Genomic DNA, 24612 nt, shown 5'->3' with positions numbered 1-24612 from the left:
TTGTTACATAGCATTTTACATTGTATCCATTTATACAGCTGGATAGATACTGAAGCAATGCAGGTTAAGTACCTTGCTCAAGGGTACAACGGCAGTGTCCTATCCAGGAACCGAACCTATGACCTTTCGGTTACAAGCCCAGTTCCTTACCCACTGTGCTACACTGCCGCCAGTAATTTGAGGATATTTACATGTGCATTCATTTTTGGTGATCCCTGTAGTAAGGACAGGTCTTTTTATGCATAGTTCCCTTGTTCTATGGGACCAAAAGGTCAAATTGGACAAATTAACATCACCGGACAAATTAACATAATCTTAAATAAAGTCATTATATGTTGTACTTGGTTGCAAATCCTTTGCATTTGATTACTGCCTGAAGTCTGCAACCAATAGACGTCAACAAGCATTAGGTATCTTCCCTTGTGATGCACTGCCAGGCCTGTACTGCAGCCATCTTCAGTTCCTGTTTGTATCTGAGGCTTTTTGCTTACAGTCTTGTCTTAAGAAAGTGCAATGCGTGTTCAGGTCAGGTACAGATCAGGTGATTGACTTGGCCAGTCAAGACCATTACATTTTTTGGCCCTAAAAACTATAAATGCTCACAACACAACACCATTCTCCTGTGTGTGCTCTGGGCCCCTATGTCCTTCAGATTTATCAGAGCTGGTTGGCTAAGGATGAGCTGGAAGTCCATCTTACCTTCCAAGCTGTTCAGCTTTGCCATGACACAGGTTTGTCTGGGTCTCTGAAGTGTGAGCTGTTCCCCATCATTCTTGTTCTTGATTTGCAGAAGGGTAGTAAAACCAGCCCCGCAATCTCTGGTGATGGCAGAGACAGTTCTCTTTATAAAATGGAAAAACAAGTGCAAAAGCATTCAAAACTCAAAAATGAATGCACCAAGTGTACACTCCTGTGTGTTATACAGTACTGTGCAAAAGTCTTAGGCACCCTTTTTAAATATAATATATAGTATATATTTGGTCTTAAATGTTTATTTTTTGTTTTCTGCATTAGTGTGTCAGTGGAAAAGAGCAAATTTGAGATTTCCAAATTTTCCAAAAAATTACATTTTACAGATACATTTTTGTATTTTGTTAAATAAAGTAATATTTTAAGTAATAGACTACTTTTCGGATAAAAAAACTTGATCAAGGGTCTCTGGGATTACCTGGAGAGCCAGAAGCAAGCGAAATAGCCAAAATCTGCAGAAGAACTGTGGCAAATTCTCCAAAATGCTTGGAACAACCTACCAGCCAATTTTCTTATAAAACTGCGGGACAGTGTACCTAAGAGAATTGATGTAGTTTTAAAGGCGAAGGGTGGTCACACCAAACATTGATTTTATTTAGTTTTTATCTATTTACTGCTCTTCATATTATTTTTTCGATATTTATAACCTTTCATTTCATTATTTTTGAAAGCATCTTAGCTGTACAGCATTTTTTTTACAGGTGCCTAAGACTTTTGCACAGTACTGTATATCAAATATTTCACTTGCAACTGTGGATTGTTTTGCTTATTTTCTGTGTTGAAATGTAATATTACACAATATAACATGACGGGAAAGTGCTAATACATATAAGAAGCATAAAAGGCAATATAGGTTTTGGAAATACTGTTTTGTTGTACATTGATATATGTTAACTTTTTTATGTTTTTGAAGGGCATTCCTATTTCTCACTGGTTTTCATTAACAGAAAAAACAACAGAAGTTGTTGAGGAAGCGTTGGGCCCGTTGGACAGCGTGTTTCCAGGGACAGCCCATAGACGATGTCAGGTAAGAACAATGTGGCAAATCCTACTATGTGTATGTAAAATCATTGTGAATTGTGCTCTGCCTGTGGACCAGTGCTTTGTGAGTACGTGCTCTCACAAAAATGCAATCACTGTCCCAATGTAAATCTATTAGTCTTTGTAATAAATCTTTTAATAATGTAGTGTTATCTTGACATTGATCTTTTAAATTTTAAATCAGCAATCACTTTTAAATCATTATTAAATAAAATTTTAATAATCACTGTTTGTATCATTTTTTGCAGTAATCTTCCATCTGGATATCAGTGGTTTATGGCTTTTTCTTGCAGGGAAATCCTATTTGGAGTGGCAGTCCTAGCACATATAGAACAAACCCATGAAAACCGCCCAGCTCTGTTTTTCTGTCTCTGTCTTTCAGGAAGTACTTTGGTGAGAAGGTGGCACTGTATTACCTGTGGCTGGGCTGGTACACCTATCTGCTGATCCCCCCGGCCATCTTAGGGCTCATTGTTTTCCTTTATGGCTTGGCTTTCTTTAACACCAGTCCCCTGATGTGAGTTTGTGCCTTAGCTGGACTGTGAACCCTAACCCTAAGTGTGTGCACGCCCATCAGTTCAAGAGCATAGGACATGTTCCCCAGAGTTGGTAGCTGCCCCCTTGACATGCTGTATCTGTGCATCACATTCTAGCAAGGAGGTCTGTGAGGCTGACACTATCATGTGCCCCCTGTGTGACAAAATATGCAAGGTGTGGAATCTCTCAGACACGTGCATGTATGCCAAGGTACGCCTCTCATGCTCAAACTTCCACTCAGCTTCCTAGACAGGAATTTCAGTATCATATTACATATCTATACATTTTAATTATGGCCATGATCCTTTTGCAAGCAACAACATTCAACAACAAGCAGATGGAAAATACAATTCTTTTTTGAAACCAAAGTATTTCAAAATAAATGTATATATAAACTGGAATTCCTTAATATGTACTTTGCCATTTTGTGGTGATTTCATTGAATGAGTCTTTATTTCCATTCCCAGACCCAGTACAAATGTATTCAGACCACTCTGAGACTCTTAGTGTCAGAACATCTCTCATGTAAAAACCATTTGGTATTCTACTGTCCCTCATTACAGGTGAATCTTCTGTTTGACAATGAGGGGACTGTAGCTTTTGCAATGTTTATGGCTGTGTGGGGTAAGTCCTCCTCCCGCTCCAGTTTAAGATTCCTGCAGTGTGCGGAACCTTTATTAATGTGTTGTTTCTGTTTTACAGCCACTGTGTTTTTAGAGTTCTGGAAGAGGCACAGAGCAACGTATGTTTGCCGGTGGAAAATTTATGACTGGTGTGAGGATGAGGTACAATTGGTCCATTCCTAGAAGTTTTTACTGTATTCTATAAAATGTAACCCCCCTCACAGTAATTTTAGGACAACTCAACAAGCTCTTGAATGTATATTTTTGGGAATTTAAGCAGCTCTTCTAATGGAGACCTTTAGGTTTTGCTACATGAACAATACAACTAATAATTAATATTAATTAAACATTCAAAGATTAATTCAAAAGTAATTTTTCAAAAGCCGTGCCAGTCCTGTAAAGTCACTCTTATTCTCCTGCTTTGTCCACAGAAGTGACAAAGTAGATTTGGAAATGACCTAGACCATTTTTCTGTTCTAGGAGGAACTGATTTTGGACATTGTGAATGATCCAGACTGTGAACCAAAAGTGTACAGCCACTCCTACCTGCACAGCACTCTGGTCCTCATTTTGGTCACACTCATGGTAAGGCTGATTTTGGTCACATTCATTGTAGGTTTAATTTTGGCCACACTCTTGGTAAACCTGTGTAGTGAGATTTGGTCAGGTTTATTCAGAAGAATGGAGTTAAACAACCAATCAGAATTTGGTACGTCTGGAGAGCCCAACTTAGTGAAATAACATAGACACGACAATGGTTTGGTAATAAAGTATATACATTTTTTGGCAATGGTAACAAATACATGAATAAGCTAATTAAAAACAATAATTAGCATATTATGAGGAATACTATCATATAATTTTTAATCAGAGAAAATTATAATTATGCGACGGATAAATATAGATAATAGTACTACCACTTAACAAATGTTAATTTGTGTTTTGGGTTAGTGACAAGGTACTCTATATTATGTGCTTAGTTTGTTTAATCAGACTCATAAAGTGAAAGTTTATCTATGTAAAACAATAAGGTTAGGGAATTTGCTATTCCAGACCAACATATGCATAGCAAAACAAACACAACAACAAACAGCAGTAAAATGACTTAATCAGGTAACACAAGTTTTACACTATCCTATGGTTTGATGTCAGTGTTAAAAATAATGTTTCAATACTTAATGGCAATAAAAGGGGAGGCCAGTCCTTAATTTCGTTAGGTGATGCATCAGCTTGTCACCTGGTCCAAAGTCTGTGGCGGGTGCGCAAGGACTCTTGAGAAACTTATTTTTTTGAAGTCGGAGTCGCGACAGGTTCCAGTCAAGCTGACTTGAGATGTGTACAAATCTTCCACTTGGGTCCGGCCGTAATGGAGGTACGGGGGGAAAGTATGTTGATACTTCCTCAAAACAGCTGTCGGAGGAAAATAGACCCGCTTGGTTTATTTCGCGGACAGTAGCAGGCCAACTCCTTCTTGTTGGTCAGGCAAGGTGCTTCAGGGCGCGCACTGGTGTCTGGTCAGGTAGACAAAGTGTCTTAACCCTCACAGCCCCTCAGATCCTCCTCAGAGCACCCAGTTGTTAAGCTTATTGGTGAGTTTTCATGCTCAAAAAGTCACTGACGTGACAGGATCCCATGTGTGTTTACTGGGACCTGGTTGGTGAATTATTTTTGGATGAACATACATTTGATTGGCTCGTGGTATTGGAGCAGTTAATAAACATGGATAGGTAAATCACTGATTACTGCTTTAATATTTAAGCCAGTTAAATCAGGTTCCCTATTTCCTCCAAAAAGGGGGTGTACCTTGCCCCAAGCTGATACCTAATTGATCAAGCAGATAGTTTGTTGCAGGGTCGCAAGAGGAAGGGGACAGCCACTTAATTATGCCGTGGTTGACCAGAAAAGTTCATGGTGAATGTGACTTAGCGGAGGGACAGTCCCGTGGTCAGGAAGTCAGAGCTCACAAATGTTCCTGTACATAGTTATACCTCCTTACACCTGATTTTGGGGATGTACATGGAGGTAGCCTGTGAAAGGACACTAAACAGTGGAGGGACAAGTGCCCCTATGGGTTTAATTAGGCATTTGGGAGGTGGAGGAACTCTAAGATGTATCATTGGGATGGCAGGTTTGCCCCAAACCTATACAGGACTGAGAGTTTGCACTTTTCAGTGTTTCCTACAGAAATAACCACAACTACCACAGACTCTCAGCCCTTAAGAACATTAACTTCTTTACCTTATGACCTCATGTAAACAGACAGAATTCTCAAACAACTTCACAAGTTCCCAAACTTGGGTTATTTAGCATTTCTTTCTCCTTCTTTTTGCTGCTTCAGTACCACTATCAATACTATACCCATTGGACATTTAGCTACATCTGCCAATAACAACATCTCATTTTGAAATTAGCCAGTTGCAGGACACTCGATAGGCAAAAGGACATTGTAAAGATTTTGTGGTCGCCATCTTGGCTTTGTGTGGAAGCTGCGTGTTTATGAATCACAGCACTGTTGTGCCAAAACCATGCCCCCCACCTATGACAAGATTCCAGGGCACCGTGAATCGATTTCATTGGACAACGTATTTTTGTGTGATAAGTAATTCAACATATTTTTTTACTTTAGTTACTGTTGCGACTCTCTCCACAATACGGCTGTTTTCTGTTAACAAGTGTGCGAGCGTAATTCTGTCTTCATTGGTCACGTTAAAAAAGCATACGAACATGTTGACTGATAGGCTAAAGCATGTAGTTACAATATTGTTACCCCAAATGGTTGTGTCCCCATTGATTAAACTCAAAAATAAAGCTCAAGTGGCTATTGACTGCTTCAAGGCCTAGATTTAATGCTTGTTAGAAATGAAACCCTATACCGTAGCCTAAACTCAAGTCCCCATAAAACATTTCTACTAAAGGTGAACCACTGGAATGTGACAAAAAAGAAATTGTATGCTGCAGTGGATTGCAGCACATACAGGCAGGCACTCTGTCAAGTGGCATCCAGAATCATGTACAGCTCTTCAAATTAGTAGATGTATTAGTAGACAAATATATTTACTTTCTGAAATATATACCTGGACTAAGGAAGCAAATTAACACGTGTGACTGATCAGAAACACCTGCACCGCCATCTGTCCCAAATATTATGGTGCTCCGAAATGGGGGAACTATGTATAAAAAGTTCTGTAATTCCTATGACTTGCCCGTTTCTGTAAAAAGAAACATTATCATAATTGTGGGAAATTAATATTAAACCGACTAATTAGCTATTCACAAGCAATGGACCCAACTGAGGATGACATGAACCCGATGAGAATACCACTGTTCTAATAGGTTACGTGTCTTTACTACTTGTGTAATAAAATATGAACATTACAAGCTATATATTCTACCGCTATTTACTTATTTGCTACTTAATTAGAGCTATTGGAATATATAAACATTGTTTTACACATGTTTATTGTTAAACATAATTATTGTTTGGATTGGTTGCAGTATCATGAAAATAAAAGAAAATAGTTTTATTTTACCATTTCAGTTCTCTGAGCATATTTCCGCTGGTACTCTGCTGATATTTTTACCCATTATAAAGCAATGGTATGTTCTATTGACTTGACTGTATGATATTGTTACATTACAACCTATTCTTGTAATGTACTGTAAGGTGACCTGAGCTGACACTTTTGGCTTAGGTGACATAGTCAAATGAATGCATTTATTTAGCAAGCGAAAATGTTTTTTTCTCTCAAATAATAGGCTCTATCAAATGATTCATATTATATACAAGCCAAACTTGACATTTCCTGATAAACCTGTTTAATCTGTACAAAACTGAGGATAGTGAAAAAATGTCAAAATCACCCAAGGTCTCTAAGGTAACTACAGTTAAAAGTTAACTATAGTAAACCAGCTAGGTGCTAGCTGTTTCCTCCCGTTGAGGTTAGCTACCGAGCTAGGGAACAATAGGCCTGTTGGACCGGGGGTCCCCCTTTGAACCAACATTAGACCGAGGGAATCCACTCAACTGATGTCAGGTCAGGGAGTCACAGACATGTAAATTTATTACAAACTACAGATACATTTCTTCCATCAATTATTCATTAAATTGTCCGGACGGGACCACAAACCTGACACATACAAATAATTATAAAACTGTATTTTCCACTCAAAAGCCTGACATATAGCAAAACAATTTTTTAATGATGTTAGAACGTGCATTGAGTCAAGGAATTACTATTCTATGAGCATTTAAAAGAACAAGACCAGGTTAAAACCTAGTATATGGCTGGACCTAACAGTGTTTCCTCTAGGATTTTTTTTCAGCAGTGGGGGAAAGGGTTTTGTTGTACCTGGGTAGTCTGCATGTGCCGCTGGCGTCGGAGTGAATATCAATAGGTCATTTAAAAATATGAAATGAAATGATACATGACTGCAAAACAAACATTACAACATATTTATTGACATCTATTTATTCATACATAATGCCTCTTTGACCCACTACTTACAGAGGGCACTGTATATTAGCCTCAGTGGGAAAGTTTGCAGCCTGGCTGAGAGCCCAGGGTAGGAACCTTGTCTTGTCTACCCATTTAGGGTCCCAGCCTGATAGCCTGTGCTTAGTCTTCGTTTTCTGTCCTCTCTCCTGTCCTCCTCCACTCTCCTCTCCAGTCATCTCTTTCTGCCCTCTCTCCTGCTTCACTCTGCTCTCCTGCTCCACTCGCCTCCACTACTCCTGTCTGTGTACTTGTCTAATAAGGTTACATTTGATAATGAGTAAAGTTAGATAATTCTCTCACATCAAAAATAGTTGATCACGCAACCAGTTAGAACATTTAAATATTGTAGTAGCCACCACCAACGTTACATATTTTAGAACTAGAAGGCATTTCTTTCCCTTCACAACTTCGGGGCAGAGCTAAGAACCTTGAGCCCCTCTCTAGTGAAAGTAACGTTACAGCGAGAGCACATTATCAACCACCCGAGGGGCAGGACGTGTATCGACCACCTGAACCACTAGTGTATTTACTTTGTAATTTATTAGAGAGAACTGGACATTGTTACCTATTAAAATGTAAGTCATGTAAAAATACACATAATAAACTGTCTAAATGTGAAAAACCAACTTCATACATATACTTTTAGTTATTAATACATATTTAATATAGCCTTATTTACTATATCAACTTTAAGACAAGCAACACGCTCGGAATTATCTCATCGCGACCCACTAAACCCAATGGCACAGACGTTGCTTCATAATTTCAAACTGCTTTCCTAGCGGCTATTTTGCGTCCTGCGACTTGGGTTACAACTATGAATATGTACGGATTCCTGGACGTGCCAATAGTGACCACCCTTTCTCATATTAACCTCAAATACGCAAGACAGGACACTTATTTAGTATGCTAGAAAATTGATGTCACGTTCCATTCATTTATATGGGGTGGTCGATAAAGGTCCCCTTAGCAACCAAAAGCTAGCGCTGGGCCACCTCTGACTTATTTGCCGGCACTGAAAAAAATCGCGAAAGTACTGAAGAAATAATCACTGGAGGATAACAAGGACATTTTTTCATACATAACTAGGTACAGGTTGTTAGCGATATTTCGCCTATTTCATATATAGTTGCAAATCTTTTTACGTTACCTAGCTGGAACATTATTTCATGATATATTATTAATATCAATGACAGTTAGTTGGCCATGAACATCAATAGAGAATACATTGCGAGTGTTTATTTAAACTGTAAAATCTATCAAACATAATGTTAGCTAGTTAAATCTACCTTTTTTCTTGTTCTCCGGTAACGTAATCCTAACATCTGCCCTGTTTGTCACTCTGCCTGAGGAGAAAATGCTGTACTCGCGCTGTTGTTAATTTGGTTGTCATGACACACGTGATCCGGCCGACCAATGGTGTAACTTCATCATGCAGTCACTCAGTCACAGACATTCGCGTTTGTAGGGCTGGCCCCGCTGTTGCGGTCCAGCCAAAAATGGTCACTTCAGGGGGTTAAAATGGGGGGAAATGGTATTTATGACAACTTTATCCTTTTCTTTGCTGTCACCGATCATGAAATTCACCCACATAAGCTATTATTGTAAGTCAGGGGTGCCCACACTTTTTTGGCTAGCGGGGAAGGGGGAGAGGGATCCACCCTCAAAAAAATTGTTGGCTGCACAGACAATTACGGTGGCTAGGACAAACTGATTAAGTTGAAGACTTAGTCACATATATTTAATTGCATGCTACCTGTCCACAATTTAATTAAGCAAATCCAACAATTGTATTTATTTAGTAAATCCAACAATTTATTTATTAATAATATTAATAATATTGCGTACAACTACTAGCCAACACTAGCCAACAAGAGTTTGATATCTGGTGTTGGGCAGAGCTACAAGCTTAACTAGTTTATGTTTTCCAGTAACGCGAAATCGTTAGACCAGCATCAAATCTGGACAAGGAAAAATCCCAGTTTAGATTTAAAACACCATTATCCATTGGATATTGAAAGTGAAACCTAAAATGGACCAGATCGCATCACCACCATGATTGCCCAGCGCCATTTGCACCAAATATCAGCCAAATTGTATAGAAACAGCCAAATTGTATATAAACCTGTATTGGCATAGAACCAAAATCTTTAGACCAGTGTCATATCTAGACAAAATCACAGCTTTATATTCACACCATTACCCATCGGATTGAAAGTGAAATTCCCTGCCTAAAAATGGACAAGATGTATCGTGCCACCACAACTGCACTGCACCTATAGTATTCATTGTTTAAATTATTGTGTTGCTATCATGTAATATTAAACATTTACGTGACCACTCCACAAAATTTTGGGTGCGCAATTGTGTCTATATCATAAATGGGGATGCTTAATGTGAAAGTTCAGATTGGCCACATTTCACAAGTGATGTGTTTCTTTAAATGACTCGTGATCTTCCAGCATGGCCTCTGCGATCGGCTGGTCAATCGCGATCAACATATTGAGCACCTCTGCTGTAAGTTATCCAAACTCCAACTTACAGTTAGCACAAACAAATTGTGATATTAAATTCAATAGGCAAAGGCGCACCTATGGATATAATGACATACAACAGTCCAATGTTTAATTTAATTTAAGTATTAAACTGTCTTGCAAGGCAAGATTGTGCACACATGACTAGCTTTTGTTGCACATTAATTACAACATGAAGAACCCAGTTTGGTTTTGCCTTGACCAGCCGACACCCAGGTCAACTAAGATACCCAAATGAACGTTCTCACAGTGTAGGCTACAGGTTTCCATAATAAAGTAGGGATTGCCTTCATAAATGTGATGTCTGATAAATGTAACTCGGTCAATAACTTAAAATACGATGTGGCTACCATAGCCATTTCCAACTCTACCACCTCAAAGAAATGGAGCAATGTCATGAACTTTGTGGGAAATACTTCCAAAAAACTGTTTTTGAGTGACCAAAGTAAAAATCTGTTTGTGGAGCAATTTTTGCATATAAGGATTTATTTTTATTTACAAGGAAAAAATCATGCATATTTCTAAAAAAGTTATCTATCCTTTAAAATTTAGGATGTTTTTTGGTGTATATTCTAGTGGGAGTGGAATGCTAGGTGACCAAAAGAACATGATATTCTCTATAAATATACCAGCTGTTGCAGTTATGCTGCATCTGAGTTGCTATAACAAACAACATGCTTTTTCCTGTTATACGTTTACAGAATGCCATCTAAAGAGAAAACAAGGGGATATGGAGAGGGCTTCCGATTTGGAGATTAGGGACACTAGATGGTATTGAAAACCATCCGTGCCTTTTGGGGAGACCATAGAATTTTAAATGGTTTTTAAAACTTTTTTAAAACTTTTTTACTCATTAACATTGTTGACAGAGTGTTTTGGTTGTCAGAGTTAGTTCAGCGTTTAATGTTAGATGTGTTCAGCTAATTTGCATGGGGAGCATTCAAAAGATGAGTGGTTATTGGAAAAGAAACAGTCACCTGCTGATAGGCATTTATAATAAGCTCACACAAGATTGATCTGAATGCTTTGTAAAAGCTTATCTGACTGTTAATAAACAAAAGCAGCTTTCCTCGTCGATTTGGACATCACCAGAACTTGCTTCACGCCATGACGCTAGCTAGTAGCTTGTACAATTTTTTTTTAAATCTCAGTGACGGATGCAGTCAACAAAAGAGGGTATACTGACTAGAATGTCACACAGTCTTTACGCCCAACCCCCAATGTGATTCTGTAGGAAATCAGTGAAGCGGTCAGTAATAGGTCTTTAAATTAGAAATCTAGCAATATATTAAAACACTGAAATTTTCTAAATACCAAAAAACTGCTATGTGATTTCATAGCTACAAAACAAGCAGATTAAAAACCCAGATTTGCACAATTTCCGTATTGCCAAGAAACCCGTGGCTAGCAATATCTAATGGCACTAGCCCACAAAATAACATTAACATTCTGAAAGAGACTGTTCAGTGAAACCGTTTTGGTATGGCAAGGTAAGATGACAGCATCAAAAAAAACCATATTCTCAGTAAAACATTCGGAACCACCTCAACAAAAACCACAACCAGCAACAGCCTAAATTAACACACGATTCCAAATAATAAAGAAAAATAGTTAAAATGGTAAAAATTAATTCATCAAACAAAATTATGTAACAATAACGTCAAATTTTACTTTATGATGCTCTTAACTGAATTTAATCCAGAGGCAATCAGTTAGCATAATCCATTCAATGGTGCACTGCCAGGGCTATTAGCATTGGGGCTGGGACTCTGTTGCTCAGGCTGCACGGCACCACACTGAAGCTCTAGCGGTAGCAGCACTAATGGTACTGGCTGGAATTGTCTGTGTGGTCTTTATAATGACTTATAGACAGTGCTTTGTGTGCATGAGTAACTTGGCATTTTTGTTCTTTGAAAACATGTTTTTTTTTTAGATTAGAAACATATAGCAATGGTCGCGGTAGGTCATGGTGGGAAACTAAATAAATATTTCAGAATGATACAAACCCTCTGTCTTTGCTCAAAATAGTTGCTAAATTGGTTGTTTTGATGAGCTGTGCAATATACAGTATAATCTCTTCAATATATTGAGTACAAACACGCAAATGTGTGCTGCCCTCTAATGAACTTTATCATATAAATAATGTTTCATTTGAATAATAGAGAGTAGGACTGCTTTGGTGAAACTGCTGGCAAAATTCCAGAACACTGTTCCCATATTTAACCCCTGCATACTCTGCATGGGTAACGCATGTTGGTACACAGAAAGTTGTAAGACGTGAAGTTGCCTAAGCAATAGCCAGTAATTATTTTGTTCCTTGTAAATTGTTTCACTGTGAAAATCTACACTAGTGGAATCCAAACATTGTTTCACAAAGAGTTAGCACCTACCAATTTCTTATAGCCCAGGCTAAGAGAATGAACCTCTTTGATTTGTCTTGTAAAGTATGAAAATTTGGGAAACTGGAAACCAGTTCAGTTAGTATATGAATGATGTGACAGCAATTTTTTGCAATTTAAACCTAAGCTAACTGTTATATGGACTGTCATCACTTGTTTGTGTGTGTTTTTCCTATTTTTATGTCTGTTTGTGTGTTTGCATTTGTGTGTGTGTTTGTGTGTATTTATGTGCATGTATATGTGTGTGTGTGTGTGTCTGAATGTGGATGCATGGGTGTTTGTGTGTATGTATATGCGTGTTTAGCTGGTGCTGATCATTGGACTGACTCATGCGCTGGTGGTGTTTCGTGTGGTCGCCACTGTGCTGTTCTCTGAGGGGAAATGGGAGTTCCTGACTGAGCACGCTAACATGGCCGCTGTCATGATGGGTGCTGTTCTACATTACCTCACCATCACCATCATGACCCGGGTACAGACCAGTGCTGTGAACATTCCTCTTCCATTCAGCTTTGATCCCTGTTGGAGCTGTGTGCTAAGACCTTCTTCTCTCCTCTTTTACAGGTCAACAGAAAAGTGGCCTTAAAGCTGTGTGATATAGGTTGGTGGAAAATTAGCTTTATCCTAACGGTAAAGGAACCTCAAAAGGCAACAGATTTGGGACGCACGTTGAAGGCAGGATGACGTCACAGAGAGTTTGCGTGCTCACTCAAGATCAGTGTTTACTGTTACAGCTGACGTCTTTAACTTTCCAACTGACAGACTCTGTACAAATAAATACAGATTCTGTCATTGTAGCCATAATTGTTCTGATTCTCTATTTAAGGGAAAACACTAGTTCAGCTACTTTTTTTGGTTTTAACCAGATTATCATGATTTCAGTTCGCTGTATGTTTTAAGCCACGTATACGCTAGCTACAGTTCTATTGAGAAGTAATGTGATTACAGGCAAGTTAGCTGACCAGTTCTGTTTCACTCACCAAGGTTTAAAAACATTAAATACATTATTCCAGTGTATTAAATAATTAAAATTTACTTCTAGATGTGACTATAACAAATGATCATGTTCACTGTATATTCACATTTCCACCGCTTTGCTGCTTTGAGCCGCCACTAATTTAACGGAAGTGAGACATCTGAGGAACTCACAAAGACCTATGGGATAGGAGGATGCATCACACGTTGCCTTCAAATTTCACCCAAATAAAACACCTTAGAAGGACGCATTTTTGATTACTTCGGTTTGGGACATGCCTACGAAGTGTGAAAAATAGTGAAAATAGTTAAAATGCTGCCTTCAAATGCTGCCTTCTAAGGCAGCTGACTTCGTATTGGGACATATTGTCTCTTTCTGTGTGCAATCCAACTGCATTCAAGTGTATACCCAAATGTTTTTGATAAACAAACTATAGACTATTTGCATCATGTTTTTTAATTTACCTATTTATTTGACAGGTAGATGTGTGTGTGGATGTTGTGCATCCAGTGAATTACTCCAGATTAGCTCAGATGCTAATTTTTTAATGACAGCCCTGAGCAGAACTATACTACAGATTGGTCAGATGGAGCCATGTAATTGATGACTCTGCATTTGTGGTGGGGGACTTCTGCAAATATCTTGTCTGTACAGCACCTGTTTTTCCTGAAACCAGCTGTTCAACAATGCTATTCTCCATATGATGATCTTCAAGATTATTTTACTGCATGTAGATAAAAGTGTGATACCCTAGCAGTTGTAACTGTTGGTTAATGTTACAGTTTGCTTGGAATCTAGATAATTGCTCCATTGGTTCAACAATATAGACACTTTCCTTTTATCCACATAGTGAAGAGGGATAGGGGGAAATTGTGGATCATCCGATCTCTCAAATTCAGGCCATAACATAATCTATAAAATTGGAAATGCTGTACAATTCATGGATATTAGGTACAGTACATCAGCATTTCCCAACCTTTTTCCTTCCGCGGCACACTTTCCAAATTTACAGAATCTCATTGCACACCACTCTAAAAAAAAATAAAAATAAAAAAAACACGAGCGAGGTACTGACGTTGATGTGACGTGCCAACAGCAGGCCTAAATGTTCTTTTGGGGTTTTAATTAAGCAATATGCATTTTAATGACATTTATTTTGGCTATTGTGAATGGGATTTGTTCATTTAAGTTTTTTTAATTCATTTGAACATTAAAATTTTTCACACGGCACACCTGACCTCACCTGACGGCACACCAGAGTGCAGCGGCACACCGGTTGGGAAATGCTGCAGTACATAATACTCAGCTGCCAGCCCTTCTGGAACAAGTCATTCCTTATATTTTTACAATGGGCAAAAGGCAGTATGCCCTGTACTCTTATTGCTGTGACCATGGATTAGTGGACCTCGTGTACAACCAAAGTCTGTGCAACCATACCATTACCTGACTGCTCCCAACTGGACCATACAGAAATTAGTCTGCAAAGCACATTGTTTATTTGATTAAATGGGTAGCTGATACTTAATTCTTAGCTACCCATTTATTCCTACTAGCTTTTCAGGCAAAACATTGTTTTGGCAACTAGATAGCTATAAACCTGAAAGGTACAGACGGGTGACAAATTAAAGGATAAATCAAGATGAAGTGTCTTAGTAAGAGGTTGGCCCACCACAAACCGCCAGAACAGCTTTAGTGAGCCGTGGCATAGAAACTACAAGTCTCTGGAACTCTACTGGAGGGATGGAACACCATTCTTCCAAAAGATATTCCCTCATTGGGTCTTTTGATCGTGGTGGTTGAGAGCGACTCCCATAGGTTCAATTGGGTTGAGATCTGGTGACTGCAAAAGCCATGGTATATGATTCACATCATTTTCATACGCATCAAATCATTCGTTTTCCGGGGAGAGACCACTCCCATCAAGAAATGTTTCATCATAAGATAAAGGCGATTGCTCAGAATAACTTTGTATTGATTTGCAGTGACCCTTTTCTCTAAGGGGAGAAGTAGACCCAAACGATGCCAGGAAAATGCCCCCCACAGCATTACAGAGCCATCGAATCCCCTCACTGTGGGGTCAAGCATTCAGGCCTGTACTGTTCTGTTGGTGTATGCTACACATGGACTCGCCCACTTGTTGAGAATATGATGAAGGATGACTCATGTGATCATATCACTTTTTTCCACATCTCTATTGACCAGTGCCTATGGCACCACTGAACTCTCAAATGTGCATTCATCTTTGTAATGATGGGTTTATGCACTGCAACCCTATTGTATTCTGCTCTATGTAGTTGATGACAGAATGTTTTTACTGACAGTCTTATCACATCCTGCATTGACATTCTCAGTCACCTGAGGAAGAGTTGCTCTTCTGTTTTTCCTTACATATCACACTAATGCACAAGCATCACAGTCACCAAATGTGCAATTTCAACCTCAATTTCCGACCCTATTTACATGTCTTTCTCATAGATCTAAATGCAGATGTGACTTTAGTCACTGTTCCTATTGAAACACTAGCCAGTTGAGCAGTCTTTGTGACTGAAGGTATTGCCATCTGTGCCCCAATAATGAACCCTCTTTCAAAGTCACTTAGATGTTTTCCTCTTGCCATCTTGATCCACATTCAAGGTCAACTGGACCTGCTCAACATTTTTATACATGCCACAGAGCATGATAGGATGTTATTTGCTTAATTGTATCATGCAGTACACCTGTATGGAAAGCATCTGCATTCATTGTGTTTCTCCACCCATTTATTCAGGTTTTTCCTTTAATTTGTCACCTGACTACAGCTGTGCAAACCAATTACCTAATATCTAGTACTATCAGAAAGTGTTCTAGCTTTGAATCACTGCCTTCAACTAGAACCCTGCCTCCAGCAAGATAAGATTATCACAGCAACTTGTCCAGCTTCAGAAACGGCATTCTGCATTGCTGATCAGAAGTAGCCATATAGATGAACACAAATACAGAAGTCTTTAGCGCAAGTAGCCTTTGATATCCTGGTGTGTAATTATGTTTCATTTATATTCCTGAACCTCTGGCATATGCTTACCAGTGGACAGTTCCTTAACAGTTGGCATCATCATAATCTATCAGATCTAACAACCTAAGATGAACTGTTTAATGCATTTTACCATCCTTTGATGTGTTGGTGAACTGCAGCCTGGGAGTTGTCTGATTCTGATTCTGATTCTGTCTCCACAAACCAGCTTCTACCTTTTCTCTACAGAGAAAACTCGCTCCTTAGCCGCCACAGAGCGAAGCTTTACTGTGAAGATGTTCACCTTCCAGTTTTTCACCCTCTTCTCCTCCCTGATCTATGTGGCCTTCTTTCTTGGCAGGTAAATCATTGTTCCATATCTGAAGTGATGGATCAACTGTGATGGTCAGTGTAATGAAATGTGTTTTTTCATTCTCAGGATGAATGGTCACCCTGGTGGCTATGTCCGGATTGCAGGGAAGTGGAGACTAGAGGAAGTGAGTGATTTAGTATTGAATGTCAATCAATTGTATCAATCTTATCTGCACAATCAGCTCTCAGAACATTTATGTTCAGATCTCTTGACAAGAGCATATACAGGTGGAGTTGAAAAACTAAAGTTATCAACCAAATTTATCATCCATGAAACCGCAGTATAATTATGTTCAATTCAGGTATATTTGACACAAGCTGGTGAATCAGTCTGCTAGTCACGAGGCTTCAGTTCATAGTCAGCTACAGCACAAAATAGGGAGAACAATTTAAAAAACTTTTTTTTAATATGACAAAAGTGTTTTAGAAGTCACTTAATATGATATACACATATTTAGGATCTCTAAATACATGGCTTCAGTTTGAGGGTGTAGAATAATCATTGCCACTGTCCTAGTTTGATTGGCTCTGAGCTTCGGTGTGCCTCGCCCATAAATAAATGCACTTAGCCTTTGTTCACTTACACACTTTTTAAAGAGGAGATCAGCACAAACCCGGCTACAGCTCTGAATAATTTAGCTGCCAGGAGCATAGACAAATGAGAATTCAGAAAGGAGATGGACAAAATTTAGAACTGTGACTACAAATGCCAGCAGAGGCAAAAGAAGAATTCATAGCAACAGGACTCTTGCAGTCAAAAACTGTCTCCAGAATTAGTCTATAAAACGAGAATGAACATGGTGTTATCAGCAGACAACAGAGACAAACATATTTTAGGAACAAGTTGTGTTGATCTGGTTGCAATACGCTCCTGTATGGCAAGCCGTTTAAGCTTTTATTCAACTTGCTTTTGATATAAAAAATTCAGTTTTAACTAGTTATAATTTGAAATCTTGATATCAGCTATTCAATTTGAACTAGTTATAATTCCAGGGTTTTTCCTATTTATTTCAATGGGACTTTCATTCTTCATATCAGGAATTGAATTTTCACTAGTTACAATTGGTATTCTTGATATCATGAATTTAATTTCAACTAGTTAAAATTGGAATTTGTGATAACGAGAATTTTATTTTAACTAGTTCAAATAGGAATTCTTGATATTGATCATTTTATTTTAACTAGTTCAAATAGGAATTCTGGATATTGATAATTGTATTTTAACTAGTTCAAATTGGAAGTTTAAATTTTAACTAGTTCAAATTAAATTCTCAATATCAGGAATAAATATGTAAATTAAATGCAAATTATTTTTTTTACATAGACCGGAAATTCAACGACCAACATCCAATGGTCAGTGTTTCCCTTAGCCTAGCTACAATACAGTTGAGGCCTAAAGTTTACATACACCTAAGCTAAAGATATTCAAACTCAGTTTTTCACAACTCCGCACATTTCATGTTACCATACATTTCTTTTGACAAGTCAATTAGGGCATATACTTGGTTCACATCAGAGGTCATTTCAAAATAATAGCTAAGAGACAGATTTATTTCAGCTTTTATGTACTATATCAGATCTTCAGTGGGTCAAAAGTTTACATACACTTTGTTAGTATTTGGTGGCATTGCCTTTTAATTGCAATGCCACCAAATTGAATCAAACGCTTGGGGTAACCTTCCACAAGCTTCTCACAATACTTTGCCAGAATTTTTGCCCATTCGTCCTGACAGAACTGGTGTAACTCAGTCAGGTTTGTGGGCCTCCTTGCTCGGACACGCTTTTTCAGTTCAGTCCACAGATTTTCTATGGGATTCAGGTCAGGGCTTTGTGATGGCCACTCCAATACTTTCACTTTGTTGTCTTTACAACTTTGGAGGTATGCTTAGGATCGTTGTCCTGCTGGAAGATCCATTTGCGACCAAGTTTTAACTGTCTAGCAGATGTCTTGAGGCGTTGCTTCAGTATTTCTCGATAATCCTCCTTCCTCATGATGCCATAAAATGTACCAGGCCCCTTTCCAGCAAAACACCCCCACAACTTGATGCTGCCACCCCCATGCTTCACAGTTGGGATGGTGACCACTTTTGGAGCAGGGATCTCTTATTTCATCCAGATGTCGACAGCAGGGCCTCTGGTATGCCGTCCAGAGTTATATTAATGATAAAAATGAATAATGAGGAAAATATTGGTGCATAATACTATCGCTCTCAGCATAAATGAGATAAGCCTCATTTGCTGTCAGTGGAAGTGAGTGGCACTGTCGTAACAAATCAGAACTGTTTGTGCATTGCTGGGTGACTAGCTAACAGTTTCATTGAACATAATATTTATATTTATTCTTTACCTGATATATGTGATATGGAATAGTGATTTGCTAATCTTTGCTCCCATTGCGCACGTTTTAAAAGTTTTATATTTTAGTTTTGATACACAGATACTCATTTTAGTTACAATCCTCATAGAAGGTAATGATTTCGAATCTAAAGCTTGACAGACTCCATGGTGGTTAGCAACAATTGCTATGCACTGGAGCGCTCCGATTGGTGATTCAGCTAGCCAATCAAGAGGCCATCAAAGGGTCAGTTAGGCATGCAGGATGGCTCAGAACAAGCTATAAATAGGAAGTGGAGAGAAAAATGGAGAGAAATCGCAAACTTGCTGTTTATTAAGCAATGAAAAGAAATTAAAAAAAGTTATCAATGTTTGGAATTAAAATCAAATTTTCACCCTGATTTTTCCAATGTAATTTTTATGGTCAGATTTTCACCCGGATTTTTAAATGATGCTATTTTTCACCCGGATTTTGCATTAGACTATTTTTCAACCATTTTCACTTGTTTTTTTTATATTCAAGATTCATTTAAAATTATTATTTAAAAAATTATTTGTCAAAGTAAATTTCAAAAATAAAAATAAATAAATAAAAACCGAAATCAATGAGCTGTTCATACAAGTGACATTTTACAGTAATTCCATCTGAACATTGGTGTACACTTTTTAAAATGTCTGTTCTGCAAGGCTCTCCAGTTTTTTGCTCTGACTTTATTAGCCCCTCAAGTTTCAGTCTTGGTTCTATACCCATTACCACTTTTCAGATTGACAGCTTGTCCCTTTGCGATTTGAGTTTGATTTTTGGGTCAAAGGATTTTACTTGTCAGTTGTGTTTCTGGGATAAAGTACCTTTTGCCGGTTGAGTTGGTTTTGACAGTTAAATGAGGTGTCTCGTCCTTGCAGTGCCATCCCAGTGGCTGCCTCACTGACCTCTTCATCCAGATGGCTGTTATCCTGGTGCTCAAACAGTCTATCAATAACGTCTTCGAGTTTGCAGTGCCGTGAGTTTACCCTTTGTTTCCCCGATGTCAGGGAAGGATTGAGAAAGCAGCTGCTGTCTGCTAATGAAGCCAAAAATGGTGTTAAGTGGTCAAAATAACATCCAACACCCTCACAATTGCTTGTGTTTGTGTGCAAAAGTACACACAGAAGAAACTAAACAGACAACTGGCTTATTATGGTATACTTGTGTCCTGCTGGTAGCACAAAGGAAAACACATGTGGCTATACATTTTTCAAAATGGCAGTTGGCTTTTCAGTCCTTTTTCAGTCCTTGAAGTAAGAATAAAAATGTTTCATATTCATATTCCTACAGAATTAAAATGTGCACTGTTTAGGGTGCAAAATGTTGGGATGTTGGGGCTAATGAGGAACCTGTGTGGATCAGACGAATTTTTAGGCCAAATCACTTCCCTTTACCAGCACACACATGTCTTTCAGCTGGTTTTTCAGTTGGATGAAGAAGAAATCAAATAATCTGCAGAGGAAGTGTGGCTACTGCTATCGGAAGAACTGCAAGGGTACAGAGGACGGTTCAGAGCTGTGTGACAACTGCAAGCTCCAGAACTGGACCCGCAACTACAATTTGAGGGAAGTCGATGCCTTCAGTCTCTTTAATGAGTTCCTGGAAATGGGTAAGTTTCCACCCAGCTCCAGTGTCCTGCGCATGCTTCTCAGCCCCCAATACTTCATGGTCCAGAGGAAAGTTGCTTGCAGATCTATCTGGCTCCAGCATACCATGCAATGCATAGGGAATTTCTCTGAAATTTCTCCCAATAACTGCCAAATTATATGCATGCAAGAATGAACTACGTAGCCCAAACAAGGATATACAGTACATAAAGAATGATGGCATGACATGAAGAAAAATATTTTTTCTGGAAAAAAAATTGAACTAGGCTAACTGGATTTTCAAATGCTGGTGACTTGGTTAACCAGTAGCCTAAAAATGCCATTTCATGTTCCAGAAAACAGTGTAGGCCTTTTCATAAGATACTGCAATGTCAAATGACAATGACAAATTGTTTCCTTAAAAAGGATGCCTCTACCATCTCTGGCTTGGTGAGAAATTGGTCTTCCCAACCTACTGTTTCCACAACTTTTCATGATGGAGGTGCCTGCTTGGTGACTGTCATAGGCAACCCCCTGCGTCTACTTCTTACATACCCTGAACTCAGCCGCATATTTGTTGTCAGCATCAACTTGTAACAATGTTTCTGCAATTCTGGCTTAACTCAAAAGCTATTTCCCATGAAATGGTATTAACCTTTCCTTCTCAAACTCTCCAGTACCATTTGATTTCAAGTTAGCTATTTGATGTGCAAGTTAGCTATTTACAGTGGGGAATCGAAGTACTGTTATAATCTCATAAAAAACATGTTTTCAATGTACAAAAATGCCAAGATACTCACACGTACAAAGCACTGTCTAAAACTCATTCATTCAAACTGGCTAAATCTACACCTGCCATTAAAAGTATTGATATCAAAATGACGCCAAGTTACTGTACTACAAACAATATAGGCTATCTTGCCTCACCGAAATTAAATAAGCTGTATTCCAAACCGATGCTACCCAATGTTTTCTCAATTGTTTCAAGTCAAGAATAAGAAGGAGAAAACACAAAATCTCTTTAGTTTGGGGCTTTATTGTGTGGACATGTGAAGTTGTTTATGAATTCTGTCTGTTGAAATTGGGTGAGAATGTACAGAATTTAATGTTTTTAAGGGCTGAGTGTCTGTGTCTGTGTCTGTTGTGGTTATTTCTGTGGCGAACCCTGAAAAGTGACAAACTCTCTGTGCTGTATAGGTATGAGGCATGAGGCCCCGCCAGGGCATAACTTGGCGGGGTGGCATACCTACCATCCCAATTTAACAGTGTTATTATTAGCTGTCCTCGCAAGGGAAGAGGGGAGTAAGGTAATCGCTCTAGTTAATCTGCTCTGTATTGATCTAGATTAGTCTGTCTAATTATCTAGCTGTGCCAGTCTGATTGCCTGATCATGGCACTCATATGATCTACTTACAAGGCAACTCAGAAATGGAAAGCAAACCTGAAATATGATGTTCTGGACCACAGCTAGACCTGTGGGTTAAGATTAACCTGCCAAATGTTTTTTTTGTTCTTGGACTGCAAAGATTCTTGGACTGCAAAGATTCCTCATTCCTCCCTTCACTTTCAGGGATGTGTGGTGTGTAGTGACTCATTCCTTGCTCTCTCTCTTTGCAGTTATCCAGTTCAGCTTCACCACCATCTTTGTGGCGGCCTTTCCCCTGGCCCCACTGCTGGCCCTCCTCAACAACATCTTTGAGATCCGTTTGGACGCCATAAAGATGGTCAGCCTTGAGCGCCGCATGGTGCCAAAGAAGAGTAATGACATTGGTGAGGCAGGAGACCTCATTTGAAGGGGTATAAAAGAAAGTGGCATTGATGAGGCAGCTATGGTAATGATTTAAAAGAGAAGTGTAATTAGCTGGCCTTTCAATAGTGTCCATGTTTCACCCAGAGTAATACTTCAAAGCATGCTGGTATCTGAGAGAATGCATTTTGTTAATGATACCCCATTGTGTCTGCTCCTCAGGCGTATGGACCAAAGTGCTGGAGATGATTGGCGTGCTGGCAGTCATTGCCAATGGGCTGGTCATTGGTGTCTCCTCTGACTTTATACCTCGCCTGGTGTACCGCTATCGTTATGGGCCCTGTGCCAAAGATCCTGAGACCACTCTGCCGTGAGTCAAAAACATTTTATAAATTTGTAGAATCTTAATTTATTAAGAATTAATGCCACAGGTTGTGCCAGTTTTCTTCTGTTCTTGAAACAATGTGTAACAAATTCAGAGCATTTTATCCTTGAATAGTTAATTATAAACAGTAGTATATATAAAACAAGAATTACTTATATTCATGCGGTTTCATAAGCTGTGTTTGTTTTTAAATAGTTTTGATAACTGATGCATTTACATTGGCTGCAGCAGTATTAAGATATTTAATAAGAGGTAATCTACAGTTTTACAAACTGTGTTCATGTCACATCAGACCTCAGTGGATACGCTCAGAATTCTAAATTCCATAAATGTAAACTGAGGCCCCCGCTGCGGACAGAATTCCAATCTCTTGAACAGTGCAACAAGAATTTAGGTCATTTTGGTAGAAAAATTTCACTAATACAAACCAGCAGCCTAAAACCATAAGTTTTATAGTGGCTCATTGTCACTAGTACAGTACAGTACAATGACCTTCTCAACAGGACCCATGGTTTTTTACTGATTGACCGACGTCCCGTATGAATGTGATCATATTGTCCCTTTTGCTCTGTATAGTAGCTGCAGCTGTAACTGTTAGATAGTAATCACTGCTAAGTTAAGCTTAAGTTAAGTTAGCTAAGTTTGTTAGCTTGCTAAGTGAGCAAGCATTAGCAGCCAGAGGTGCAGATAGCACAGGCTGTGATGAAGCCTGTTAACTATATAACTGACAGCGGTTGTTACATATTGTGGGACAAGCAAGGATTAATTAAAAATGTTTATTTTCTGAGTCCAACAGTTCCAACAATCAATGCTCCAAATGTCCAGCACTCTGAACACAAACGATATAGCTTGCTAGAACATCTCACTCAACCTACATATAAAATATATTTTATGTGATTTAATTTAATATTGTTGAGAACTATCAATTAAATCACCAAATTCTTGATAAGTCAGTCTGCAGTGGGCTGGTTGAATCAACCAACAAGTCAAAACAAGCTCTATACCAGGTTTTAAGACTAATTCAATATGAAGCAGTCATATGAAGCAGATTAACGAATTGAAATCATACATTCTTTATTGAATGCAGATTCACTACTTCAAATTACAAAACAGAATACATTATACAAAACATGAAACAATTGATTATGAAATATCAGAAAAGAGAGAGACAGATAAGCCAGACCTTGCCAAAGTGTTACCCACTTTCAGTTTAAGTGCCACAGGATGAAAGGAAACCAGCTAAAAACACACAACCAAGGAACCACCACCAAAAGGCTCCGAAACCAGTTGCAACACAACGTTTTCCTGTGGCCATCTTAAATACCTTACCCAGCATGGCTTGTAGACATTTACCCTGATTGGGTGATGCCGAGTTAAGGTGTAGGACAGAAGGGAAGGGAGATCACACTCATTTATGACAAGGACTGGCCTACCTAAAGATTGCATTCAAACTTAAAGGAAATGTTAAGCATGTAGCCATGCAGGGTCTCCGACTCCCAATTTTACCGTTGTAAAGCAAAACTCTCGTTGGTAGTTCGACTTGGACCGTTGTCATGCAACAAATAGGATATAACAGGCCAATAGTCAGATTGTAACTGTTTTATATATCCTCTCAAACACATTCATTATGTTTTTATGTGAACATTCACTTTCATGTCTTGACATCTGGGGCGACAGAATGCATTCACATTCCACAAATAACTGGTAACAACAGCAGAAAACATGCACACGTCGTAGCCTAAACAATTTGCTGTTGAATTGATTACTTCGACTCTCATCGTCAATTCCATATAGGCTAATCACAAAATGACAAGAATAGAA

The 24612-nt window shown here is 38.6% G+C and overlaps 1 protein-coding gene across 2 annotated transcripts in view; it reads left to right on the top strand.

Annotated features, from left to right (window-relative positions):
• LOC118228014 (anoctamin-9-like) overlaps positions 1 to 24612 on the top strand; it is a 59346-nt gene that overhangs the window by 26045 nt on the left and 8689 nt on the right. Inside the window, exons 7-20 of one of the 2 annotated variants that reach the window (XM_035419179.1) lie at positions 1698 to 1777; positions 2174 to 2308; positions 2445 to 2538; positions 2892 to 2952; positions 3031 to 3113; positions 3432 to 3536; positions 12685 to 12849; positions 12942 to 12978; positions 16592 to 16703; positions 16782 to 16839; positions 19952 to 20049; positions 20489 to 20682; positions 22277 to 22429; positions 22629 to 22776. In XM_035419179.1, coding sequence (XP_035275070.1) covers positions 1698 to 1777; positions 2174 to 2308; positions 2445 to 2538; positions 2892 to 2952; positions 3031 to 3113; positions 3432 to 3536; positions 12685 to 12849; positions 12942 to 12978; positions 16592 to 16703; positions 16782 to 16839; positions 19952 to 20049; positions 20489 to 20682; positions 22277 to 22429; positions 22629 to 22776 — 1523 coding nt within the window. The remainder of the gene's footprint in view (positions 1 to 1697; positions 1778 to 2173; positions 2309 to 2444; positions 2539 to 2891; positions 2953 to 3030; positions 3114 to 3431; positions 3537 to 12684; positions 12850 to 12941; positions 12979 to 16591; positions 16704 to 16781; positions 16840 to 19951; positions 20050 to 20488; positions 20683 to 22276; positions 22430 to 22628; positions 22777 to 24612) is intronic. The other variant, XM_035419181.1, reaches the window with a different exon arrangement.

The sequence above is a fragment of the Anguilla anguilla genome, chromosome 5 (assembly GCF_013347855.1).
Source record: "Anguilla anguilla isolate fAngAng1 chromosome 5, fAngAng1.pri, whole genome shotgun sequence".
Lineage (NCBI taxonomy): Eukaryota > Metazoa > Chordata > Actinopteri > Anguilliformes > Anguillidae > Anguilla > Anguilla anguilla.
The sequence above is the reverse complement of the archived record's forward strand: the minus strand, read 5'-3'. Positions and strand labels throughout refer to the sequence as shown.